This window comes from Phoenix dactylifera, unplaced genomic scaffold (assembly GCF_009389715.1).
Source record: "Phoenix dactylifera cultivar Barhee BC4 unplaced genomic scaffold, palm_55x_up_171113_PBpolish2nd_filt_p 000085F, whole genome shotgun sequence".
NCBI classification, from domain to species: domain Eukaryota; kingdom Viridiplantae; phylum Streptophyta; class Magnoliopsida; order Arecales; family Arecaceae; genus Phoenix; species Phoenix dactylifera.
The window spans coordinates 147,089-168,180 of record NW_024067677.1 but is presented as its reverse complement, the minus strand read 5'-3'; the positions used below and the strand labels follow the sequence as shown (position 1 = coordinate 168,180).

The 21,092-nt window shown below is 41.9% G+C and overlaps 1 protein-coding gene across 1 annotated transcript; it reads right to left on the bottom strand.

The window, feature by feature from the left end:
* Window positions 1-16,997: 16,997 nt before the first annotated feature.
* Window positions 16,998-19,574, bottom strand: LOC103695779 (terpene synthase 10-like). The gene is made up of 7 exons (XM_039116349.1): window positions 19,377-19,574; window positions 19,031-19,325; window positions 18,465-18,843; window positions 18,150-18,368; window positions 17,922-18,056; window positions 17,569-17,821; window positions 16,998-17,483 (listed from the first exon to the last, which is right to left on the bottom strand). The coding sequence occupies exons 1-7, from the start codon at window positions 19,572-19,574 to the stop codon at window positions 17,187-17,189; spliced, it is 1,776 nt and encodes a 591-aa protein (XP_038972277.1). The 3' UTR covers window positions 16,998-17,186.
* Window positions 19,575-21,092: the final 1,518 nt, after the last annotated feature.

Here is a 21,092-nt window from a genome sequence, read left to right as displayed (position 1 = left end):
TGTCTTCCCAATTTTTTGTGTTAATAGAGTGGATAAGAGCAAAATGGTAATTGGGGGAATAGGGATAAGCCCAATTCTGTGGTATAAGTCTATTCCACCAGAATTGTAGAATAGAATTATACTCAATGGGCTCACTTATATCCCCACAGGTATAAGCCTCTATTCTGTTGCTTTTTTTGGCGTTTGACAAGGATATCTCTGTTTGGGGGCTCACTTATATTCCCAAATAGGCCCTTAGGTTTTCTAGTTCTCCGCTTTACTACTAAGCAAGCTTAATTATTGTTAAGTTGATAGCTAGATGTAAATTTCTTCTTAAACCTTCTATAGAGCCATTTTGAATTAATTTTGATGATGATAATGGTGTTTTCATAGCCCCCCCCCCCTCTCCCCTCATTTGAGGCACTCCCGAGTATCTACATCAAGGTTTCGAGCTATGTTACATGGCCTTGGGTTCATGTGTTTGGTTTGTCTGCATGTCCAAAGCATCGGATTCTTTTTGATATATTAGAATTCTTGTTATGAGATGATGCCAACTTATTTTGTTGAGATAGTAAAGCTACTGGGCGTTTGGATACAAGTGACTAGGGTTTTATCTTGCCCTTGACCATTCTAGCGAGGCTTCCTCTTGTCTTAGTTCTCAAAATAAAAAAAAAGAATTTCTTGTAATAGAGCTGTCTGAGTAACATTCTAATGTCCGTGATTAAGTATTAGGTTCAGGTACTTCAGGCTAAAGGAAGTTCTTGTAAAACCTAGCACAGGTCAATGCTTTTTACTCAAAATAGTTTAATTAAAGAAGGGTGTCAAGTCTTTGTTTTGGACCTTTTATTTTATTGTTTTTCATTTTGACAATGCATGGCACAGTATGCCAGCATGCACACAGAGCTTGACATGACTAATCCAATGAATTCTTCATTCATTTGGTCAGAGAGTATCATTATTCTAGGCTTCTAGCATGCAGCCGTTGCAATTATCATCGTATTTCGAATTCTATTGCAGTTTTAAGTTCATTCTTAGCTCTTGACAAACAACTGCCTTTGGTGTCCCACTCTGAGTTACCCAATTTTTTTTTTTCTTTGTCAATCTCTTTTTGTGATATTTGGCCTACGCCCGGGATTCGGCTTGCCTACAAAGGGTGGTGCTCATCCTCGTGCGTCTCTTTCCTCTCATGCAAGTGCCACCACCGCCTCTCATGCCCTTCCTCTTCCTCTCATGCCACACCAAGACCCTCCACCCTCTCTTTTCTCATCCCCTTCACCTCCACCAGCTCTTCCCTCCTCCCCATCTCTCTTTTTCTCTATCCACCCTTTTCTATCTCCCTCCCTTCTCCCTCGTGCGCATCTGTGTTGTGTGTGCGCGAGCGCGCGCCTGTGCATGTGCATTGTGTGCGTGCATGTGTGCGGGTGTGTGTGTGTGTGTCACTCACCCTCTCATTTAATCCCTCTCTGTTTTTAAGCAAAACCTTCGAAGGCCCCACTATATTGGCTCTCCTCTTCCACCTTGTGATAGCAAATAAGGAAAGGTAAGTGTCGTTTCCTATAACAACAATGATAGATTAAGAATTGAGAATTTTAAGAATTTTGAAACATTTTAGAAATTATTTTGAAATATTGATGTAGCACTAATTTGATCTATGTGTGATTTGGGGATGATTAGGTCTCAAAGAATCTATATGAATTGAGTAGACTCTCTGGTTGTGACATCTACATGGTAAATAATATTTACACTTTATAGTATTTGTTGAAGCTTAATTTTGCATATTGATATCATGATTATAAAATAAAATAATTGTGCAATTGTTATGCAATTTTGCTAATTAATTCCATGATTGAATCATCATTATGGGATCAAGCATGTAAAATTATATTTGTTGCATGTCTAGTTGTAAATTCAAAGTGATATTGGAAAAGAAAAGAAGACTTGGTCTGTATATGTATATATATGTTATCACCCGACTCACAACCCGACTGTACGATGAGTCTAGACTTGATTGTGATGATCTCCGAGATTCAGGGTTAAAAATAGGGGTTTATGAGAGTGATCATGGTGATACCTTGCCACAGAGATATATGTGGCAACCCTACCATAGGATTGATTATGGTGAACCTCGAGCTGCAAGGGTAAAAATGTGGGTCTATGAGTGATCATGGTGATCCCTCATTCGCTGGGGTAAAAATGTAGGTCCATGAGTGATCGTGGTAATCCTCGAGCCATAGGGGTAGAAATATGGGTCTCCGAGTATAATCACGGTGATACCTGAGTCACAGGAATATAAAAATGGCCATAGTAAGGGTTGTAGAGGGAAAATGACTGGACACTCGGGTATGAGTATATAAATGTAAGCATAGAATGGTCACAAGACTTGGATACTCTATGTTACTTTGATTACAAGTATCAATTCATTATGTGTACAATATTGAAAAGATGCGGTGCATCATTTTTGTATGTGAATATTATTGAAAGAAAATGTTATAAACTCTATTTGCATAGATGTATCATGTTTTATATAATTCAAATAAGCTCAAATGCTTGATATGACTTGAGTAATTTTATAAATCAGATTTGTTACTTATTGAGTTGTGAAGTTTATAATCTTCACCTATATTTTTCAGATCTAGGATCACAGGACAAGACAGGTATTGACTTTTGGGGAAAGTAAGTAGAGGTAAGGCTGTCGTCAAGTTTTGATCAATTGTGTACAATAAAGTGTGGAATGGGGTTATGGATAAATAATTAAATATTGAAAGTTTGAGTTGTAAAATTTGGAAGAAGATCCTTGTTTATGACTTATGATGGTGTATATAAGTATATGTGATATTTGGTTTTAGTTGTTCTAATAATCACTTCCACCTTTGTATGCATTACATGCATCGTCAATTTCTTTGTTCCTATAGGGGCAGCAGGTTTCAGCAGTGCATCCGGCTCTTGGTAATGAGAGCCGTCTTCGTGAAACCAGACTAATGGACTGGTTTGGAATAAGTTTCGTGGCTTGGATTTGGATAATATATATAATACTCAAACCTTTGCAAGATGAGATCTTGCCTTTAATGAAGAAAGGATCCTGGAGAGCCATGCTTTTTGCTCCCTTGGCCGCATCTCTCTGCTTAATTCCTCTGCCCAACAATCAGAGGTTCTGGCTCACATATTTAAGTTCAATTTGCATTTCCCTTAATACAAAATGAACCAAGTTTGCCAACAGAAGTAAACATTTGTTAATTTTAACAAAGACCAGATAATAGTCCTGGAAAAATAACTTAATTGGAGTTTGTCTGATTCTTTTTCCTTAAATTTAAGCCTGTTCAATTTCTGTAGAGAACCATAACGAACACACTCCGCCATGTACTGAAATTGGCCTTCATGTATCCTTTCCTTCTTTAGTACAGATGTAGCAAAGATTCTCAAAGCGAGCTTCTTAGAACCTTTGCTTACCATAGCCACTCTTGTCCATAATGTGTGTCTCATCCTATATACTCATATGTGCGACTAAATTTACACTTATATTAGTAAAACACCTGCGCCTCTACAAATATTTTCCCCACCATCATCATACATATCCACTTCAGAGTTCTCATTCCTCAACAGCTATGCTAATTACATTTGCATGCACGCTGTAACTTCTCCAAGTTTGATCAACAGAACCTGATAAACTTGCTTCTACCTTACAAAACTCTCTTTCCAGTCTGAGTAGCATGTGCTCACAGAGGACTTCATGTATTAACTGCAAAGAATCTAAATGTATGACTGAAAATTTTGATTGTCCTGACAATAAAAATGCAAGGAAATATTAATGAAATGTCAAAAAAAAAAAAGTTGCGTATTGCCATTCTATTGGTAGCGAAATTACTTTAAAACAATGGCCCTCCCTGAGTTGATGAAAATTATGCGAGCACACTACAAGAAAAATGGGAAATGCCGACTATAGCTTGCCGACTGGGCTACTGCGCCAAAATTTGTTGACGTGTTTTATTAGCGTCAGTAGATTACGACGCTTAAAAGTGTCGGTAATAGATTACACGGTTCTTTTAGATTCTTTTTGGTAAGCGTCGTCAGAAGCCAAGAATTGGCCGATGCAAATAAGAGTCAAGGATATTAGATGATGTGATTAAGCATCATCGGAATCCAAGAACAAGACAACGCTTATAACTATTGTCGGAAGTTATATATTCCCTAAATCGCTACCCAACCCACCATCAACCCCCTTTCTTCCCTATGGCTGAGCTCCTCCTCCAAAGAGCCCTCTACCGGTCTCCTCCTCTTCACCTCTCCACCAGCCTTATTCTCCTCCATTGCAAGCTTCTCCTTATCCTCCTCCTCCTCCTCCTTCTCCTACTCCCCGCTTGTAGCCACCACTAGTCCGCGTTCTTCTTCAAAACTCTAGCCGACCATCCTCCGTCGATGACGCTGTTGCCGCCCCATTGATCTCAGGTAATCCACTCTCCTCTCCGTTGATTTTTATATTCTTCTTCAATGACGTTGTTGATTCTTCTCTCTAGTGGTATTTTTGCATTATGCCCCAATAATCTCCAAATGGTGTAGGTTTTTGATTTAACTAGGCTTCTTATGCATGTTAGATCTTTGAATACTACTTTTATGCATGTTAGATTAAAGGGAAATTCTTTACTTTTCAGGGTGGGCACATGAGGATGTGGTAGGGAATCCAACGGCCCCATGTTTGCAACCTTGTCAAGAATGCTCGAATTGGGTGCTACTGAATTTGACATCATGACAATCGGGTGCTCATTGTCACTCAGTTGCAATTGTATTTGGATGTTGGTTTGAAGGTTTCAAAATGAATAGGTATTTTAGATTGCTTTGCTCGACACATAAAACACTTGAACACTCTAAAAATCCCAATACGATTCAAAGATGCAAATAATTAGTAGTCTCAGGCTAGATCATTTTCTGATCAGTCTCTGCAGTCCCAAAGCCCCACAGCCCCAACAACATGAGCCCTAGTCTCAGTACGAGCCCTAATCCTAGTACGAGCCTCCTACTGATTACCCAGACAAGAAGGTTATTATGGATGACTTGCAGATCCAGGATAATTTAATTAAAATACCATATTTTAATTTCTATTACAATCTAAATATTTTAATACATTTGACTTCAATTTTCTAATGCATATTTTATTACATTTTTATAGATAGATAGAGGAGAGTGAGGACAAGATGGGGACCCACTCGAGCAAGAAATGTGTAGCAACTTCGTGAATGTGAGAAGATCGTCATCCGATGCAATGAATTGGGGTAGCTCATTAAGAGGACTGAAAGCATTTTAGCAAATTTTTTAGGATCGGTTGCGCAAAAAGGCTAGTTGTGTCTGCTGAGCAATGCTAAATGGAATGATATACTTCCTTCGTATAAGGTTGAGCTTCTACGAGTTGTACAGATAAAGAATTGAAATTGATATTGTATGTTAATTTGCTTACTTCATTATTTTAGTTTTTGATTTAACATTGTTATAATATTCTTTACTTTGGTGTTGAGTAAATTTATGCTCTCTTCAGAGAGCTGGGTGCTAAAGTTTTTCAATTACAAATAGAAAGAATATAAGAGGAAGTTGATAATGGACTACAAGGGTGAGGGTATAACAGAGGAGGTTGCTCGTAATTGTCCTCTTGATGTATACCCTCATCAGTGGATGGAGTTTGTTCACAATTAGTTTTTTGAAAGATAATAGGTTGTGTATACTCTCTAAATACCTTATTAAATTTATTATTAATATAGATTGTAAATATATACATAGAGATGAATTCATATGTTTCTTAACTATTCTTTGTCATATTTCAAACTACTTGATAAAACACTTATATTGAAACTCTTCTCAAATGGTTACACTTTGTTTTATATTGGAACACTTATGCTTCATAATAAAACTATGTATTATATATCATGTAGCATGTATCATGATACTTATAAATCTTATTAAAACTCTTTGACTTTTTAAATTCAAATTGAAACTTTAATCTTCATATTGAACTATGTATCATGTATCACTTAATGTGTATCATGTATCATATAATGTGTATCATAAACCATGTAACTTCTATCATATATCATGTATCATATAACATATATTTTTGTTGTAGATGGAAGAGCATGAGAGGGAGCCTGGTGAGGTGGATTTGTGCAAGATGACTCATACCCACCAAGATGGTAGCTTTGTTTGGATTGAGTCGAGAGAGATAGTTGGATGTATTAAAAATCAATTTGTGCAACTATTTGTAGTTTTATTTTTTGAAACATTAATATGTGACTTTTTTTTTCTAAAATATAGGATAGGGATACATCCCTTATTACAGAGTCATCATCATCTAGTAAGACTAGTTGCGTCGAAGCTCAGATGTTCGCCAAATTGATGGGATTGAAGCCTTATGGTCGAGTGAGAGGTTATGGTATTGGAGTTACCCCTACTCAGTTGTCTGAAGTGAGTAGATATACTCAGGATAGTAGATAGAGTAATAGTACTACAGAGGTTCGTAGGCTAAAGGCAGAGATAGAGAAGATGAGGCAGAGCCATTAGACAGAGATACAATTTTTGAGGGCTCAGCTTGACTAGATTGCATCTTTGTTGCATACGTTTGTCCATTCTCAAGTAAAAAAGTATATCTATTTGAATATTTTACATAATTATCATATATTTTTGTATGAGCTTAATGATTTATAATACTTTATGACTTTTGTAATCTTAACTTGTAAAGTTACTATCTTTTTCTTGTAGGTTTCTAATATTTTCAATAGTCGTAGAGATGATGATGATGATGCCATCCCTGATAAGCCCTTAGACTATTTTCTTAGGAGTTTTATGTATATATTTTTTATGCTTTCCGAAACACATTGAGTTGTAAATTGATTTTCAATCATGTTTGACAATGTAAATACAATCATATTTGGCAATGTAATTAAATATTTGCTATTGGTGTATATATATTTGTATACAGAGTTTTAAAATTTTTTAAATAATTTTTTTTAAAAAAATTACACTTATGATGTTTTAATATGTTGTTAAAACATACATTAGTGACACTTATTTTCTTCGCTAATTAGAGACATAAATAAGCATCACTAATATAAGACGCTTCTACGTCGACGCTATTTAAAAGCATCGACAATTATCGACGCTTATAAGCGTTGTGTGTTCTAACTTACAACGCGAACTAAAAGCGTTATAAAATTATTTTTCCACGGTAGCATTGCCGATGCTTTTGTGATGCTTTCTAAAGCATCGGGAATCAAACTAGCATTGTTTTCCCTCGGATTCCTTAATCAAAGTAATGAGGCAGCAGTGTGGAAGGAAAATATCTCAGCAGAGGGCGGATTTTGAGAGTGATAAGGAGTGCTTATTATGCACATACTGTTAGATATATGCCCTAGAAGCCAATATAGCTGGCACACTATTAATTCTGGAACATAGTTTTGTACTTGACTTTATTATTATTGAATAATAAAAGGCATCTTTTTCATTCATATTATTTATGTGTCTATAAATCGTCCAAGAAATTAATAAGATGATGATGCATATTCTCAAGAGTTGAGAATTTGAGCCATGTATCATTGGTGATTAATTTCTAAATGCTCCTGATCGATGGATCATCACGAGGACGGTGATCGATCCGATGAGATCAGTGCACACATCACTTTTTTTATGGATGGACGAGACTCGAGTCCACAGTGTGGGGACACTGAAGTGATAATGCAGGTGTGTGTTAGAGAACAAGGGTACTGAGCGTGACCAAGACAAGAAGTCACTTGGATGTCTATCCACTCGTCAGTGACTTGCTTGATATTGCAGTAGTGTGACTGGTCCTTTGACCTGCGGTGCTTTGGCTACTCACAGTGAGGTTATTGTAGTTTGACTACACGTATACATGGTCCCTAAACATATGGGTCCATGCAGTGTAGATTGGCTGCAGTAGGCTCACTATAGGAGTAGGATATGCACCTATATGGAATCTATCGATCTTGATAGATGAGGAGAGATCCTATGTGATTTATAAGACTGAGTTCGTAAGACCTCGGTCGGTGCAGTATGCACAGTGGAGAAAGAGTTTTCCACTCTCGAACTTAAGTCGAATAAATCTTGATATATAACAGATGATGGGGTTTGACGAGTTGTCCATGACCTCCGTCTTGTAGGGATCCACGATAGAAAGATTGTATCATACGATAACTGTACCTAGAGGTTCATCATTCCATTCTGCTGGGTAGCCACTACATGCTGCTAGGTGTCACTGGTGGATGGTGAGACTCATAGGGACTATCTCGATGGTCGATAATCCCTGATGAGTTGAGTTGGAATTGTTCCAACCCATTGAAAGGAGTTTTCAATGATATTGTGATAGAGATCGCAATATATCTCACTATCAGACAAAATAGAACCTATGAGTCACACACATTGGAGGTATTGACCGATCCGATGGTTGATTGTGATTATGAATCATGAATAATCAATTTGATTGATAAAGAGTTGAAGAAGGAATAATGGAATTTGATTAATTGGATTTAAACACGAATCCTACTTGGAGTAGGATTCCTAGAGTCCTAATTGGATTAGGACTGGAAGTCCTACTTAGAGTAGGATTCCTAGAATCCTAATTAAATTAGGATTTTGAATTCAACTTGGAATCCCACTTAGAGTAGGATTCCTAGAAGTCCTAATTAAATTAGGACTTCGAATTCAAATTAAAATCCTAATTGGATGAGGACTAAAATTAAATAAGTCCTAATTAGATTAGGATTCTTAAGTCCTAATAAATTGTTAATCTAATGAACCAAGATGACTCCTAATTGGATTAGGATTGAAGAGTTCAATTGAGTCATGATTGATTCAAGTTCTAATTGGATTAGGACTTACATGAAAAACCCAAATTGATTCATATCTTGGTGGAAGCCTAATTAGATTAGGACTCGATCACAAGGGGCCATCTAATCCTCCTTAAACGAGGATTAGGCAAGCTAAGGAGGAGGGGCGTACACCCCTTTTCTCTTTGGGTCTTGGTGCGGCATGCAAAGAGGGGCCGGCGCCCCTCTTGGAAAACCATCAGGAGCTCCTAAATTGTAGGAGCTCCATATGGCTATATAAGGGGAAGAGGGGGCAGCACCTAGGGCATTCAAGCCCTCCTCTTTTCAGCCGTACACCCCCTCTCCCCTCCTCTTGGTTTCAGCCGCAAGTCACCAAAGAAAAAGAAGAGAGGCGTGCTCCCTTCCTTCCTCTCTTCTTGGGCTCCAACGCAAAGAAAAAGAAGAAGGCTGCAAGGGCTTTGTTCTTCTTTTTTTTTCTTCATCCTTCTTCTTCCTCATCCCTAAGGCAATCAAGAGTTGATTCAAAGGGAGGTAATCAGCCATCAAGAGTTGTCTCTGCAAGGGAGCTAGCACCCCAGGGAGACAAGAAAGCTTTGATCGGTTCTCTACTTCGTGTGGATACCCGTAGAGGCCGGACGCGTGTGCGGCTTCAAACGAACCTTCATCCAAAACGACGAACATCAGTTTGCGGTGATCATCTACCCGCACAAGGTGAAGATATGATCTTCCTAATGGTTTAAAAAGTTTTTAATCCTAATCTATCTACGAACGGTTTTGAAATATGTTCATAAGATGAACGTTGATCTCGCACATGCCCCTTCCGCTGCAATCTGAAATTTTTATTTTTCTGCGGCATAGGCGGGTTCCCAACACATACCTCAAGTACCTCAGGTTTTTTCTTTATATAGGAGAGCTAGTCTTGTCGTTATCTGGGCTGACATGACATGGCGCGGGGGTCGTCCGCGTGGGCAGAGTGCAACACAGGTTTGACATGAAATGTGGGGATGCCACGACTACAGACTACCAGGGTTGTCAGTTGTTAGGGTTGTTAGCCTTGGTCGATGTGCGTGGATGGCTCTCCTCGAATGGCGACTTCTCAATTGGAGCTAAAGTCGTTTACCTTAGTTCATGTCCGAGGTCAAGATGGTCGGTCTAGCTTGAGGTCAAGGTGTTACATATTTCTCCCATCACTTGTTCACCACTTCTAAGGCCGAACTATATTTTAGTTCGGAAAAAGAAGATGAGCAGTTATTCGATTGAGGATGAGACTTTCATTAGGGGCATTAAGTGTGCCGATCGGTTTTCTTTAAGTGTCGCTGGATGCAGGCCATCTCGAGACATCATCATTGTAGGGTGACTTCGAGATGCCATTAATGCGGTGATCGCAAATCACCCCCGTAACACCTCAGGTGACACATGGTTCGATCCGCTCGGGCAACTAGACCGGTGCTTCAATCGGGGTCGTCTGTGCTCCTTTATGAGGGTATTTCTAACCTTCATGCTTTACCTTTTGCTCCATTCGCAACTTCACCCAAGTGCCCGAACATCCAGGACCCAGGGTGGTGCAACGATGAAGTCCTTCGTTCCTACTCTGGCATTCATTGTGCTTCTTTGTTCTTGGTGGGTTTCCACTCCTTGGCTGCTCGGCCCTCATCTTGCTTTTTTCTTCTTTGCCTCTTCGTCCTTCTTTATCTTTTTCTCGTTCTTTTTTCTTTTTTCTCTTCTTCGTCTTCCTTACTATGAACGGCCACAAGGTTGATGCCTCGGAAGGGAGTCGGACGCTAGGCCACTTTTCCCTAGCTCGACACTCGTTATCTTTGGTCGAGCCTGAGGTTCAACCGGGCTCCGATCGTGAGGTGTTCGTCCTCACATAAGAGAAGATGGACCTTACTCGAGCCCAACACTTTGTTCCCCCTGAGTTTGTCTTCGAGCTCGTCGGTCCAAATGACCGGGTTACTCGACCTCCTCTTGATTGACTCAGCCTCCTGGTACTTTTTCCTTGGAAAGATCGCCAGTTGATCTGAGATGCTCACTCTTCCACCCACAGGTGGAAAGGAAAGTTCTTCTTTGTCCACTCCGAGCAGTCGTGGGGTTCGAGACAACATGAAGGGCGTCCCGGACAAACTTGAGTTGGCCTCCAAGATTGTTTGGTGACGATCAAAGGGCCTTGGACAGGCTTCTGGAGTCTCAATCCAAGGTGTCTGCCATGCAGGAGCTGCTATCCAAGGAGACTTTAATTAACATTGATCTGAGCCCAGTCGACCCCCTAGGTAAGCTCCTCTTGAACTCTCCCTTTATCACCTTGTCATATTCCTTCCTGACTTCACCCATAGTTTTGTAGTTCTCGCTACCATGAAGTTTGATCCCTTTGCAGATTCGTAAGAGGAGGGTGAAGATGAGGTCGGCCATGACTAAAGGGGATGAGGCTCCTTAGAAGGAAAGGCAGAAGGGGGAGTTTTCTTTAGCTGCAACCACCGAAGCCACTGCGGAGGTTGGGGTCCTTCAGAAAAAAAGACCAAGGAGGGAATCTTCCTTAGCCTCCGTCGATGAAGCCGCCATCGTGGTTCCCCTTGAGGCTCCAGTTCCTGAGGTCCACAGCTTGGCTCGATCTAGTTTGAACTCGTCCACCCGCCAGGAGCGCCCTCTGCCTTAGGCCGCGCTCTCGAGTTTTGCTCTTTGCGGTGGTCTCTTCAAGAGTCTGACTTGGCTCTGGCGAGCCCTGAGGTGGTGATGGAGTTGGTCGAGGCCATGTGGCTCCCGGCTAACATGAAGACCACATGCTTTGCTAGCTTTGATGGGTTCCCCAACCATGCCTACAGCAAGGTCATTGGGGTAGGTCTTTGACTCGAAAACTTTCATGTGGTCCTTCACTTTGGTTACTGATTCTCATTCTCCTTTCCAGCATGACCATGTGGTCAGCAAGATGTAATAGCTGACCGAGAACTTCTCGAAGCATATTTTGATGCTTGACAGGCAATGGAAAGCAGTCGTAGAGCGGGCCCAGCTGGCCTAGACGAAGACCATGGCGGCCGAGGCAATGGCCAAGTTGGTCGAGGCGAAGGCCAACTCAATCAAGGATGAGTCCAGGTCAGCAAAAGCCTGCACCTTGGTGGCATGGACCCAGGTGAAAGAGGCCCGCCCAGCTGTCTACCACCAGGAAGGCCCTCAAAGCTACCGATTAAAGAGCGGCGGATCTTTATGCGAAGCTGACCTAGGCCGAGCAAAGGGCTCGAGAGGCTGTATAGCGGTGAGGCAGACTGATGAGTTACCAATGCCAGCGAGCAGGTCCTTTGTGTCGAGGCGAGGGTCGCGAAAGCAGTCGAAGAGTATTGCGTTTCGGAGGAGTTCTGAGAGGAGGCCTTGGAGACTATGGCTAATGCCTTTGGGAAGCCCTTTGAGGCATACCAAGCTCATGATCAACAACTTTTCCCGAGGATGAACTTCTCCATCCTTGACAACGACGACGATGACGTTGGTGAAGGCGGCGATGGAGGCGACGACCCCGAAGTTTGTGGAGACGTTGAAGCCGACGACAGTGGCAGCAACAGTGGAAGTGCCGAGGGGGAGGGGCAATGGAAGTTGATCTGAGGGGATGCCCTTCTTGTCCTTAATCTTGACCTTGACATCGCAGATTGCATTCGAGGACCTGACCCCTCGGGCAGCAGCTTGGCTGGTGGGATTCTCTGTGAAGAGATGCATCTTTTCAACTAAAGGAAATTGGGTACCTTGGCAGCGGTATGGGCGGTGAAGGCAAGGAATGAAGCCCTTTACCTCATCACTTTTACTTTTTCTTTTCGCTTGGGTGAACCGAGTTTAATGTACTCTTCTTTTTGTTTGGCCTCTGCTGAGGTCAGTATAAAAATTCATAACTTTATTTAAAACAAAAAGTTTTCCAAGTACCTAACTTCGGTTCTGGTTTGCGTTGTGTTTTTGTTTGCTCTTTGTTTGAGTTTGCACCAGGCCTTGGCCTTTCACTATTGCTCTTTTTGCTTGGTTTCTATCGAGCTTATTGCATGTACCAAAAGATAACATTAATAAAGAACTTTTTGAAGTACTTGGCTTTGATTTTCACTTATTGTCGTTTATTTCTTTATTTGAGTTTTGGTTGTCTCGCCAAACCCTCCTGTCGTGGAGCTTTAGCTTGTCATGGGCTCTTCAGTTGATTTTTTCGAAGTCTGACTCCTGAGGAATTCCGTGCGGGCTCAGTCTTTTGCTTGAGTTGCTCCCAACCCGAAGAGGTTGGTTGGCATGCTAAGCCTTTGGAAAGACTGCTAGTTCTTAAGAAGGATCGGTTGGCACGCCAAGCCTTTGGTGCGGTCGCTAGTTATTTTGCTCAGGCCATTCTTAACCTAAAGAGGTTAGTTGGCATGCCGAGCCTTCAGTGCAGCGGTCGGTTCTCCTACTTGGGCCATTCTTGACCTAAAGAGGTTAGTTTTAATGCTAAGCCTTCAGCGCAGCGACTGGTTCTCCTGCTTGGGCCACTCTCAATCTTAAAGAGGTCGGTCAGCATGCCAAGCCTTAGCATGGCTGTCGGTTGGCATGCCAAGCCTTCGGTGCAGCGGCCGGTTCTTCTACTCGGGCCATTCTTGACCTTGAAGAGGCTAGTCAACATAACAAATCTTCGATGCAGTGGTCGGTTCTCCTTCTCAGGCTATTCTTGACCTAAAGAGGTCGATTGGTACACCATGCCTTCAGCGCAGCAACCGATTCTTCTGCTCGAGCCATTCTCGACCTAAAAAGGTCGGTTGCCACACCAAGCCCATTCTTGACCTGAAGAGGTGTGTTGGTATGCCAAGCTTTCGGCACGACGGTTGGTTCTCTTGCTCCATCCATTCTCGATCTGAAGAAGTTAGTTCACACGCCAAGCTTCAGCGCGATGGCCGGTTCTTCTGCTTAGACCATTCTCAATCTAAAGAGGTTGGTTGGCATGTGAAGATTTTGGCACAATTGTCAATTCTCCTACTTAAGCTATTATTGACCTAAAGAGATCGGTTGGCATGCCTAGTCTTTGGCATAGTGGCCGGTTCTTTTGCTCGGGCCATTATGAACCTGAAGAGGTTTATTGACTTACTGAGCCTTTAGTGTGGCAGCCGGTTCTTCTACTCTAGCTATTATTGACCTGAAGAGGTCGATTGATGCACCAGGCCTTTAGTGCAGTAGCTTGTTCTTCTGCTCAGGCCATTCTCGACCTGAAGAGGTTAGTTGATTTATTGAGCCTTTGGCATAGCAGCTAATTCTTCTACTCGGGCCATTCTTGATCATAAGAGGTTGGTTGGTATGCCAAGCCTTCAGCATGGTGGCTGGTTCTCCTACTTAGGTCATTCTCGACCTCAAGAGTTTGGTTGGCATGCCAGGCCTTGAGCATGGTGGCTGGTTCTCCTACTCAAGCTATTATTGGCCTAAAGAGGTCGGTTGACTCACTGGGCCTTTGGCGCAGTGGCTGATTCTCCTACTTGGGCCATTTTCGATCTGAAGAGGTCAATTGAGTCATCAAGCCTTTGGCACGGCAGGTGATTTTTCTGCTCGGGCCATTCTTGATCAGGAGAGGTTGGTTGGCATGCTAAACCTTCGATATTGTAGTCGGTTCTCCTTCTCAGGCCATTCTCGACCTCAAGATGTTGGTTGGCATCCCGAACCTTCAACGTGGTGTTAAGTTCTCTTGCTCGTGTCATTATCGGTTTAAAGGGGTCAGTTGCCACGCCGAGCCTTCGGTGCGGCAGCCAGTTCTTCTGCTTAGGCCATTATCGACCTAAAGAGGTCGGTTGACTTATCGAGACTTTGGTGCGGTGGCCGATTCTCATGCTCAAGCTGTTATCGATTTGAAGAGTTTAGTTGACTCACCGAGCCTTTAGTGTGGGGGCCAATTTTTCTACTCGGCCATTATCGATCTGAAGAAGTCGCTTGACTCGCTGAGCCTTCGGCACGACGATCGGCCTTTTCATCTCGAGAGCATGCTCCTTAAGGCATTTTTTGGGGTTGGGTTCTAGAGAAAATTCGAGTAAGCTCGGTCTTGAGGAGGTCGGCACCTCCTTTTATCTCCAGAGTATGCTCCTAGAGGCATCTCTTGGGGTTGGCTCCTAGAGAAAATCTTAGTGGGCTCAATCTTGAGGAGGCCCCGAGCGTTCCCAAGGTGTCTCCTTTGTTAGGGCCCAAGCGTTCCTAAGGTATTCCAAGTTGAACTTAATTATCATAGTCATCCGATCTGAAAGACAAACAAATAAGAGAATTTTCATTGGCAATGAGTTCATACTATAGTGAACCTTATTGATGATAGACATGAAGGTTGCCATGGTTCCAAGCCTATGGGATTGGGGCATTGTCAAGGTCCTTGTCTTGTGCGCTGAAAGCCTCCAGTTACCGAGTTCTGATATCCAGTACATAGCACCTCGTACTCAATATTGTTACTCGAGGTGGAGAATTCATACTGGAGGGCGCAATCCTTGATTACTCTGGTAGGGATGGTAAGCATGGGATCGACCCCGTTGCCCCTCAGATCTAATGACCCATCCACGTGCGTGACTTGTGGTTGTTCCGTGATCTTCCTATTGAGGGATTCGGTTGCCCGAGGCACTACCAGCGATTGTGTTGATGATGTCGACGGTCGGACAATTGTCTATTTGTTCTTGAGGTGGTGGGTCAGAGGCCACGGTGGGCATTCCTTGGTCCCGCTTGGCGTGCATGTATCGGTCTAGCCACCCACATCGGATGAGTGCTTTAATTTCATCCTTAAACTTAGCGCACTCTTGTTGATCCTGGGCCACCTTGTTGTGGTCACGGTCCTGGTGGAAGCAACAACACTTCTTCTTGCCCCGCTTGGTCACTAGCCCATTATCGAATGTGAAGGGCGCAGGTAACCTCAATCCTCAATCTCCATGAGGATCGGGCCCTCGAGGTGGCGAGAGGGGTGTACCTCTCAAACTTTCAATAAGGGCTCTTGGGCCATCGCAGGTCCCTCCTATGTCAAGGTGAGATACTCTTCGACTCTCTTCACTCCTTGGAACCCATCTTACTTTCCTGGGGTGTCTCTCGTCAGCGGACTCGCAGTGGGAGGCCATGGTTTCCTCGATGTGGGCAAATTTATTAGCCTGCATCAACATTTCAGCAAAGTTGTCGGAAAAGCCTTTTTCTAGGAAGAAGAGGAAGCCCGACAGTCGCAGGCTGCTCTTCATCGCAGACATTGCGACCGACTGGTCTAAGTTGTGGACCTCCAATGTTGCCGCATTGAAGAGGCTGACATATTCTCTAAGAGATTTTCTCTTCCTCTACTTGATGTTGAGCAGCGCGTTCGAGCTTGATACCTGCACCTGTTGAGTGAGCAGGTCGAACTGCTCCCATCTAGAGGTGCAGCGGGCCATTCTGGTGGAGTCCGTTCTGGGCTCTGCAACAACCTTTTGGAGGTTAGGGCACGGTGTTGCGAAGCACATGATGCCAAACACTAATGCAAGCACCTAATGCTTAGTGATGAAGTCCTCCAATTCAAGCTCCCATCTAGTCTCTCTTGAACACATATGACCAACGGATTATAGTCTTCACCATACATTGATCACCTAGAATGCTCGGGAAACTGCCCTCAAGTGTCTACGATGAAAAACCCTCATTCATTTGGTAATAAAAGAAAAAAACTCAAGAATTTCCTCTGGAGTTAGAAAAATATTCTGCTACTACCAGAGACAAAAGGGAATGAAAAATGTAACCAAAGGGAGATAGTCCAAATGTCATGTGAACACGTAGTTTGTGTCGTCAGCATTTTGGAGGCATATCATGCATATTGTAGGACCAATCCAATTCCTTTTCAACAAATTATACATTATGAACAATGGGGGAATCTCGGGAGGCTTCTAAGCAGGGAGCTGAAACTTGAATCATCGGGTAGGTTTATCGAACAAAGCTTGAAATGAGCATTAGTATTCAAAGACCAGAACAAGTAGGATCGCCAACCATGAGATATTTCCTTTCTTAAGTATATAGAACACTACATGATGTTAGCTAGTTAAATTGAACAAATGTTCAAAACAATATATAATTTTACAGCATTATCTAGAATAATTTATGATTGGAGCACTCCTATGACAGCGCAGCTTCAACATTACCACAAATTTCAAGTCCAATGAAAATTATGCTGATGAAAGATCTAGGCAGATCAGGGCACAGTCCTTCTTTTGATCAGGATTAGTGGTTACTAATGTAATATCATTAGGATTTGTTCCATTAGTTCATTTCATTAATTTGTTACCAATGAGAACCTACATAATTGTTTTTTCTTGGAAGAAACAAAATAATTATCCATCAAATACATGCACAAGGTCACCAAGACAGAAAAATCAATATCACATAGAAGTCAATAAACTTGGAGCTCTTTTTGTAAGATACAAAGAGCATTTCATACCACTAATTGAACTGAATTGGGTCGATTAACAATAACTTTATTCGATCCTTAGTTTCGCGGTCTGGCATGCTGTAACCATCTCCATACTGATATATGCATTCCACCATTCGAGCCACATTCATGGCTGTAACTATGAACGATTCCTCGAATGGAGAATTGGTGAAGCGATCTCCATTCAGTTCTTTCCAAAAGGCATCAATCATACCCCTTATATGTTCGCGAGCTACAGACTCCGAAACACCCTCATCATGCATATAACATTGGATGGCTGAAGATACATCACCTCTCTCAAGTTCTTCCTGGATAAGCAAAAGTAATTAGAACAAGGCTCATCTTGCTTTAGGAAGTAAACAAGGAAATGAGTAGATGATCATGGGTGCAGACCTTTGAACCTGCCAAATCATCGCAAAGTCGAAATATCTTGGCTGTGCTTTGCACAATATCTGGATAACTCATTATGCATTCTAGACCTTCCTGTGTGATTTCTTGGCTCACACAAACGTATGCATGAGTCAGTGTCACAGGAGCAGATGAAGAAATCCATGCATTATCCAAGTACTCCTTAAATGTTGGGGTATAACCACTGTGGTACCACTTTGCTTCCACCAAGAAAGACTTGCATAGATCTGCCCACTGCAACAGACATCTAGGCAAGCTTGATTAGTAATCAGAAGAAGAACAGTGAGAAGGAAAATATAATGAAAAGTTATGGAGAAAATGGTGCATTACTGCTTTAATTTCTTAGGCATGGAATGACGTCTATCCCCTTCTCTTTAAGGACATAATAGGCTGTTTCATTGGTTGTGTTAATGAATGCTAAAAAGCATGGCTTCATATAATCCGGAAGTTGCTCCATTGCACTGACATCCCATCTGAAGGATCCAAGTAATAGAGGACATTGTAAGTATCAAACCTGTTTGCTTCTTTTGATGTGAACATAGTCTGAAATGAGTATGTTTCCTCACCTTTCAACTGCATTAGTAAAGAGCTCAAGCTCATCCAATGTACCATAGACATCATAGATATCATCGACCGCACTTATGAAACAATTAACTCGTGTGGCTGTTCTCCTGTAGAAGCCAAACCTAGGCTCAAAAGCCCACCCTATGGACCAATAGTAGCACTCCATCAATCGATCCCTTGCAAAACTAAGCTTTATTGCGAGGCCCAAATCATTCCACCATCTACAACATGCAAACATTGCAATTGAGATAGCTCATTATGTGTCAGAACAAGCAATTTTCAAAGAAAAAGCTATGAGCTTTTTGGGCTGCTCTTACTTGGACCCTTCTTTGAATTCACTCTGATATGTAGCTTGAACTGCATTGAAATCCAGCATAGCTAGTTCAAGTAGAACAGGATGCATACTGTCCTCCTCCTTATATGCATCGATAAACCATCGGGTGTGCAACCTGCGCATCCTCCGATTCAAAGGAAGCTCCAAGGCATGGGCAACATCCTCTTGAAGATAGGGCTCATCTAATAGGTTAGCATTTAGATTCTTCAGATGTTTGGTTGTGAAGTCTCGAGCTTCATCCAATGTAGTCTCCCCTTCCAAAGCATAATAGGAAATCTGATACAAACTCAAGATATCTTTAGTTTCTTTGCAAAGGTAGGCCTTGAATCTGCCCTTCTCATCTTTGAAGCTCCTAAATATATCTGTACATATAGGTAACAATTAAGTGAGTCCATATGCCTAAAAAGCAACTCAATCCCATTGTTGATATACTAAACCAATCCATATATGGAGTTTCCCAACAGGAGAAAAAAATGAAGAAAAAAGAACAGAAAAATAGATGTCATTTTTTTTGGGATGAATGAAATTAGTCATGAAAACTTAAATTACCTTGTGAGACATGAAACCCATGTTCCCTGAGGACTCTAAAAAGTAGGGCGGTGGCATAAAGGTTTTCACTTAGCATCATGCTTATGTTTTCCAATGATGCAAATGTGGTGGCCAATATATCTTTGATCTCCTTGTCGAAGTGATATTCTATACCAAGTTGTTGAAGGGCATCAATGAGCTCAAGCTGCCTTACGAGTGCTTCCTCATCAATTAGATTTCTCACCTCCTTCAACTTTTCGATCCTTTGAGCATTTTTTGCATCATCCTGAACGATGAATGGATAAAGATAGTAGGACTAATATCTATGAAAGTAAGTGTTCAAATAAACTAGGATTATTGTTATCACCTTTTGACTACCCCTTAAGGATTGTATAAATTTATAGTCCCACAAGCTAGGCTGGAAGTTTGCAGATCTTCTTTCAGTTGTTGCACAAGGGATTTTGTGTGCCACATGACAACTCCTAGGGGTTGTGAAGCTAGCAAGCCTTCTGTGAGGATGGGCGAGGTTGATGGTAAGAGGAGAAAGGCCAAGATGGAGAGCCATTTGAACGACAAGTGCTTTTCTGATCCTTAAAATTGTTGTGGGAGTTACTTGTATACAGGCTTGGGAATTCATTATCGGCAAGCAAATTGAATGCATGTTGTTAACAAAGGCAATGTGTGCTTACTTTCCTTGTTAGCCAAGTGTTTTTATTTCATGTTTGACCTCTAACATATGCAGAAAGGAATTTTTATCCTAAAAAATTGCCTCTTTCAATAATTTCATTAAATGCTTTACCTCTTTCCGTCTCCAAAATAAGCAATTCTAAGTGGATCCTTTGCCCATCATTGGATTGGATTTGGAGAAATTATAATCTATACGATGTACACAAAGTTCATGTTGTCAATTACAGAATTACAGCTGCTCATGTCTATGACGGTGTACTGAGCTACGCATAAATGACGCCATTCTATAACGGGTGTATAAAATGGTGCACTGGGATAAGCATGAATGAAGTCAACATAATAGGTGGATGGTATTGGCGGTGCACTCATTAAGGCTGCAAATGAGTTGGACTGATCCGTAATCCAACCCAACCCGACCCGTTTAGATCCAACCCAACCCATTTTGGAGGACACGTGGGGCCGGATTGGATCCTAAAATTGGACCTCTTTCATTTTCCGGGTCGGATCTAGCTTTACTAAATTCAAATTCAGCCTGACCCGACCCATTTAAAATTTTGGTAATTTTAAGTTTTTAATCCTGTGACTCGATCCGATCCGAATCTATAAAATTATTTGGGCTCACGGGGGTGCAAATACAAGTTCTGAAGTTATGGATGGGTTGATCCGATCTGGATCCGACCTGGATCCGAACGGACCCAAATTTTTTGGATTGGGTCCGGGTTATATATAAACCTGACATGACCCGAATGACTCGTTGGGTTAAAAATTGTAGCGATGGACCCAATCTGACCCGACCCGATCTTTTATTGGGTCAAGTCTGGGTCCAAACTTAAAATCCAAATAACGAATCAGATTGGATCGAGGTCACTTATGACCCAATCCAACCCGACCCATTTACACCCCTATGCCCTGTAGGGTATAATGTACCCTTATTTGTTTTTTTTTATTTTATTTAGTGGGGTGGGGATCGGTAGAAGCGAATGCTTTGGTCTGACTATAATTTCGGTACGTGAGTGTGGGTATTTTCATTACAGAATTTGCTAGCATTCGGATAAAGGCAGGGTCGAGGACGCCTTGCATCTAGCGGACAAAAGGCTTTTGAGTGGATGAAGTAACTGATTTTTTAGCATGTCATCTGATTATTGGATGAAATGGTTGGACCATCTGACTAATATCCTACAGCGGTGGCACAATTCTGATAGCTCATTTATGCGATAAAGTGTTGGCAATTTGACGCAGGCGTCCACTCCAAATCTCCTATCCGCGATCTCAGCCGCACCTAGTTTGGGGAATCTAACCAAAGAAGAAAAGACTAACCAAGGCGTCCACTCCAAATCTCCTTCCCGCGATCTCAGCCTCACCTAGTTTGGAGAATCCTGCCAAAGAAGGAAAGGCC

What these genes read in the sequence shown, in the direction of transcription:
- LOC103695779 (XM_039116349.1), bottom strand. Translation starts at nt 19,574, where the DNA reads ATGGCTCTCCATCTTGGCCTTTCTCCTCTTACCATCAACCTCGCCCAT. An exon ending in GAATTCAAAGAAGGGTCCAA is followed by an intron (nt 18,369 to 18,464) that starts GTAAGAGCAGCC and finishes TGCATGTTGTAG; the next exon opens with ATGGTGGAATGATTTGGGCC. An exon ending in GTCATTCCATGCCTAAGAAA is followed by an intron (nt 17,822 to 17,921) that starts TTAAAGCAGTAA and finishes TAGATGTCTGTT; the next exon opens with GCAGTGGGCAGATCTATGCA.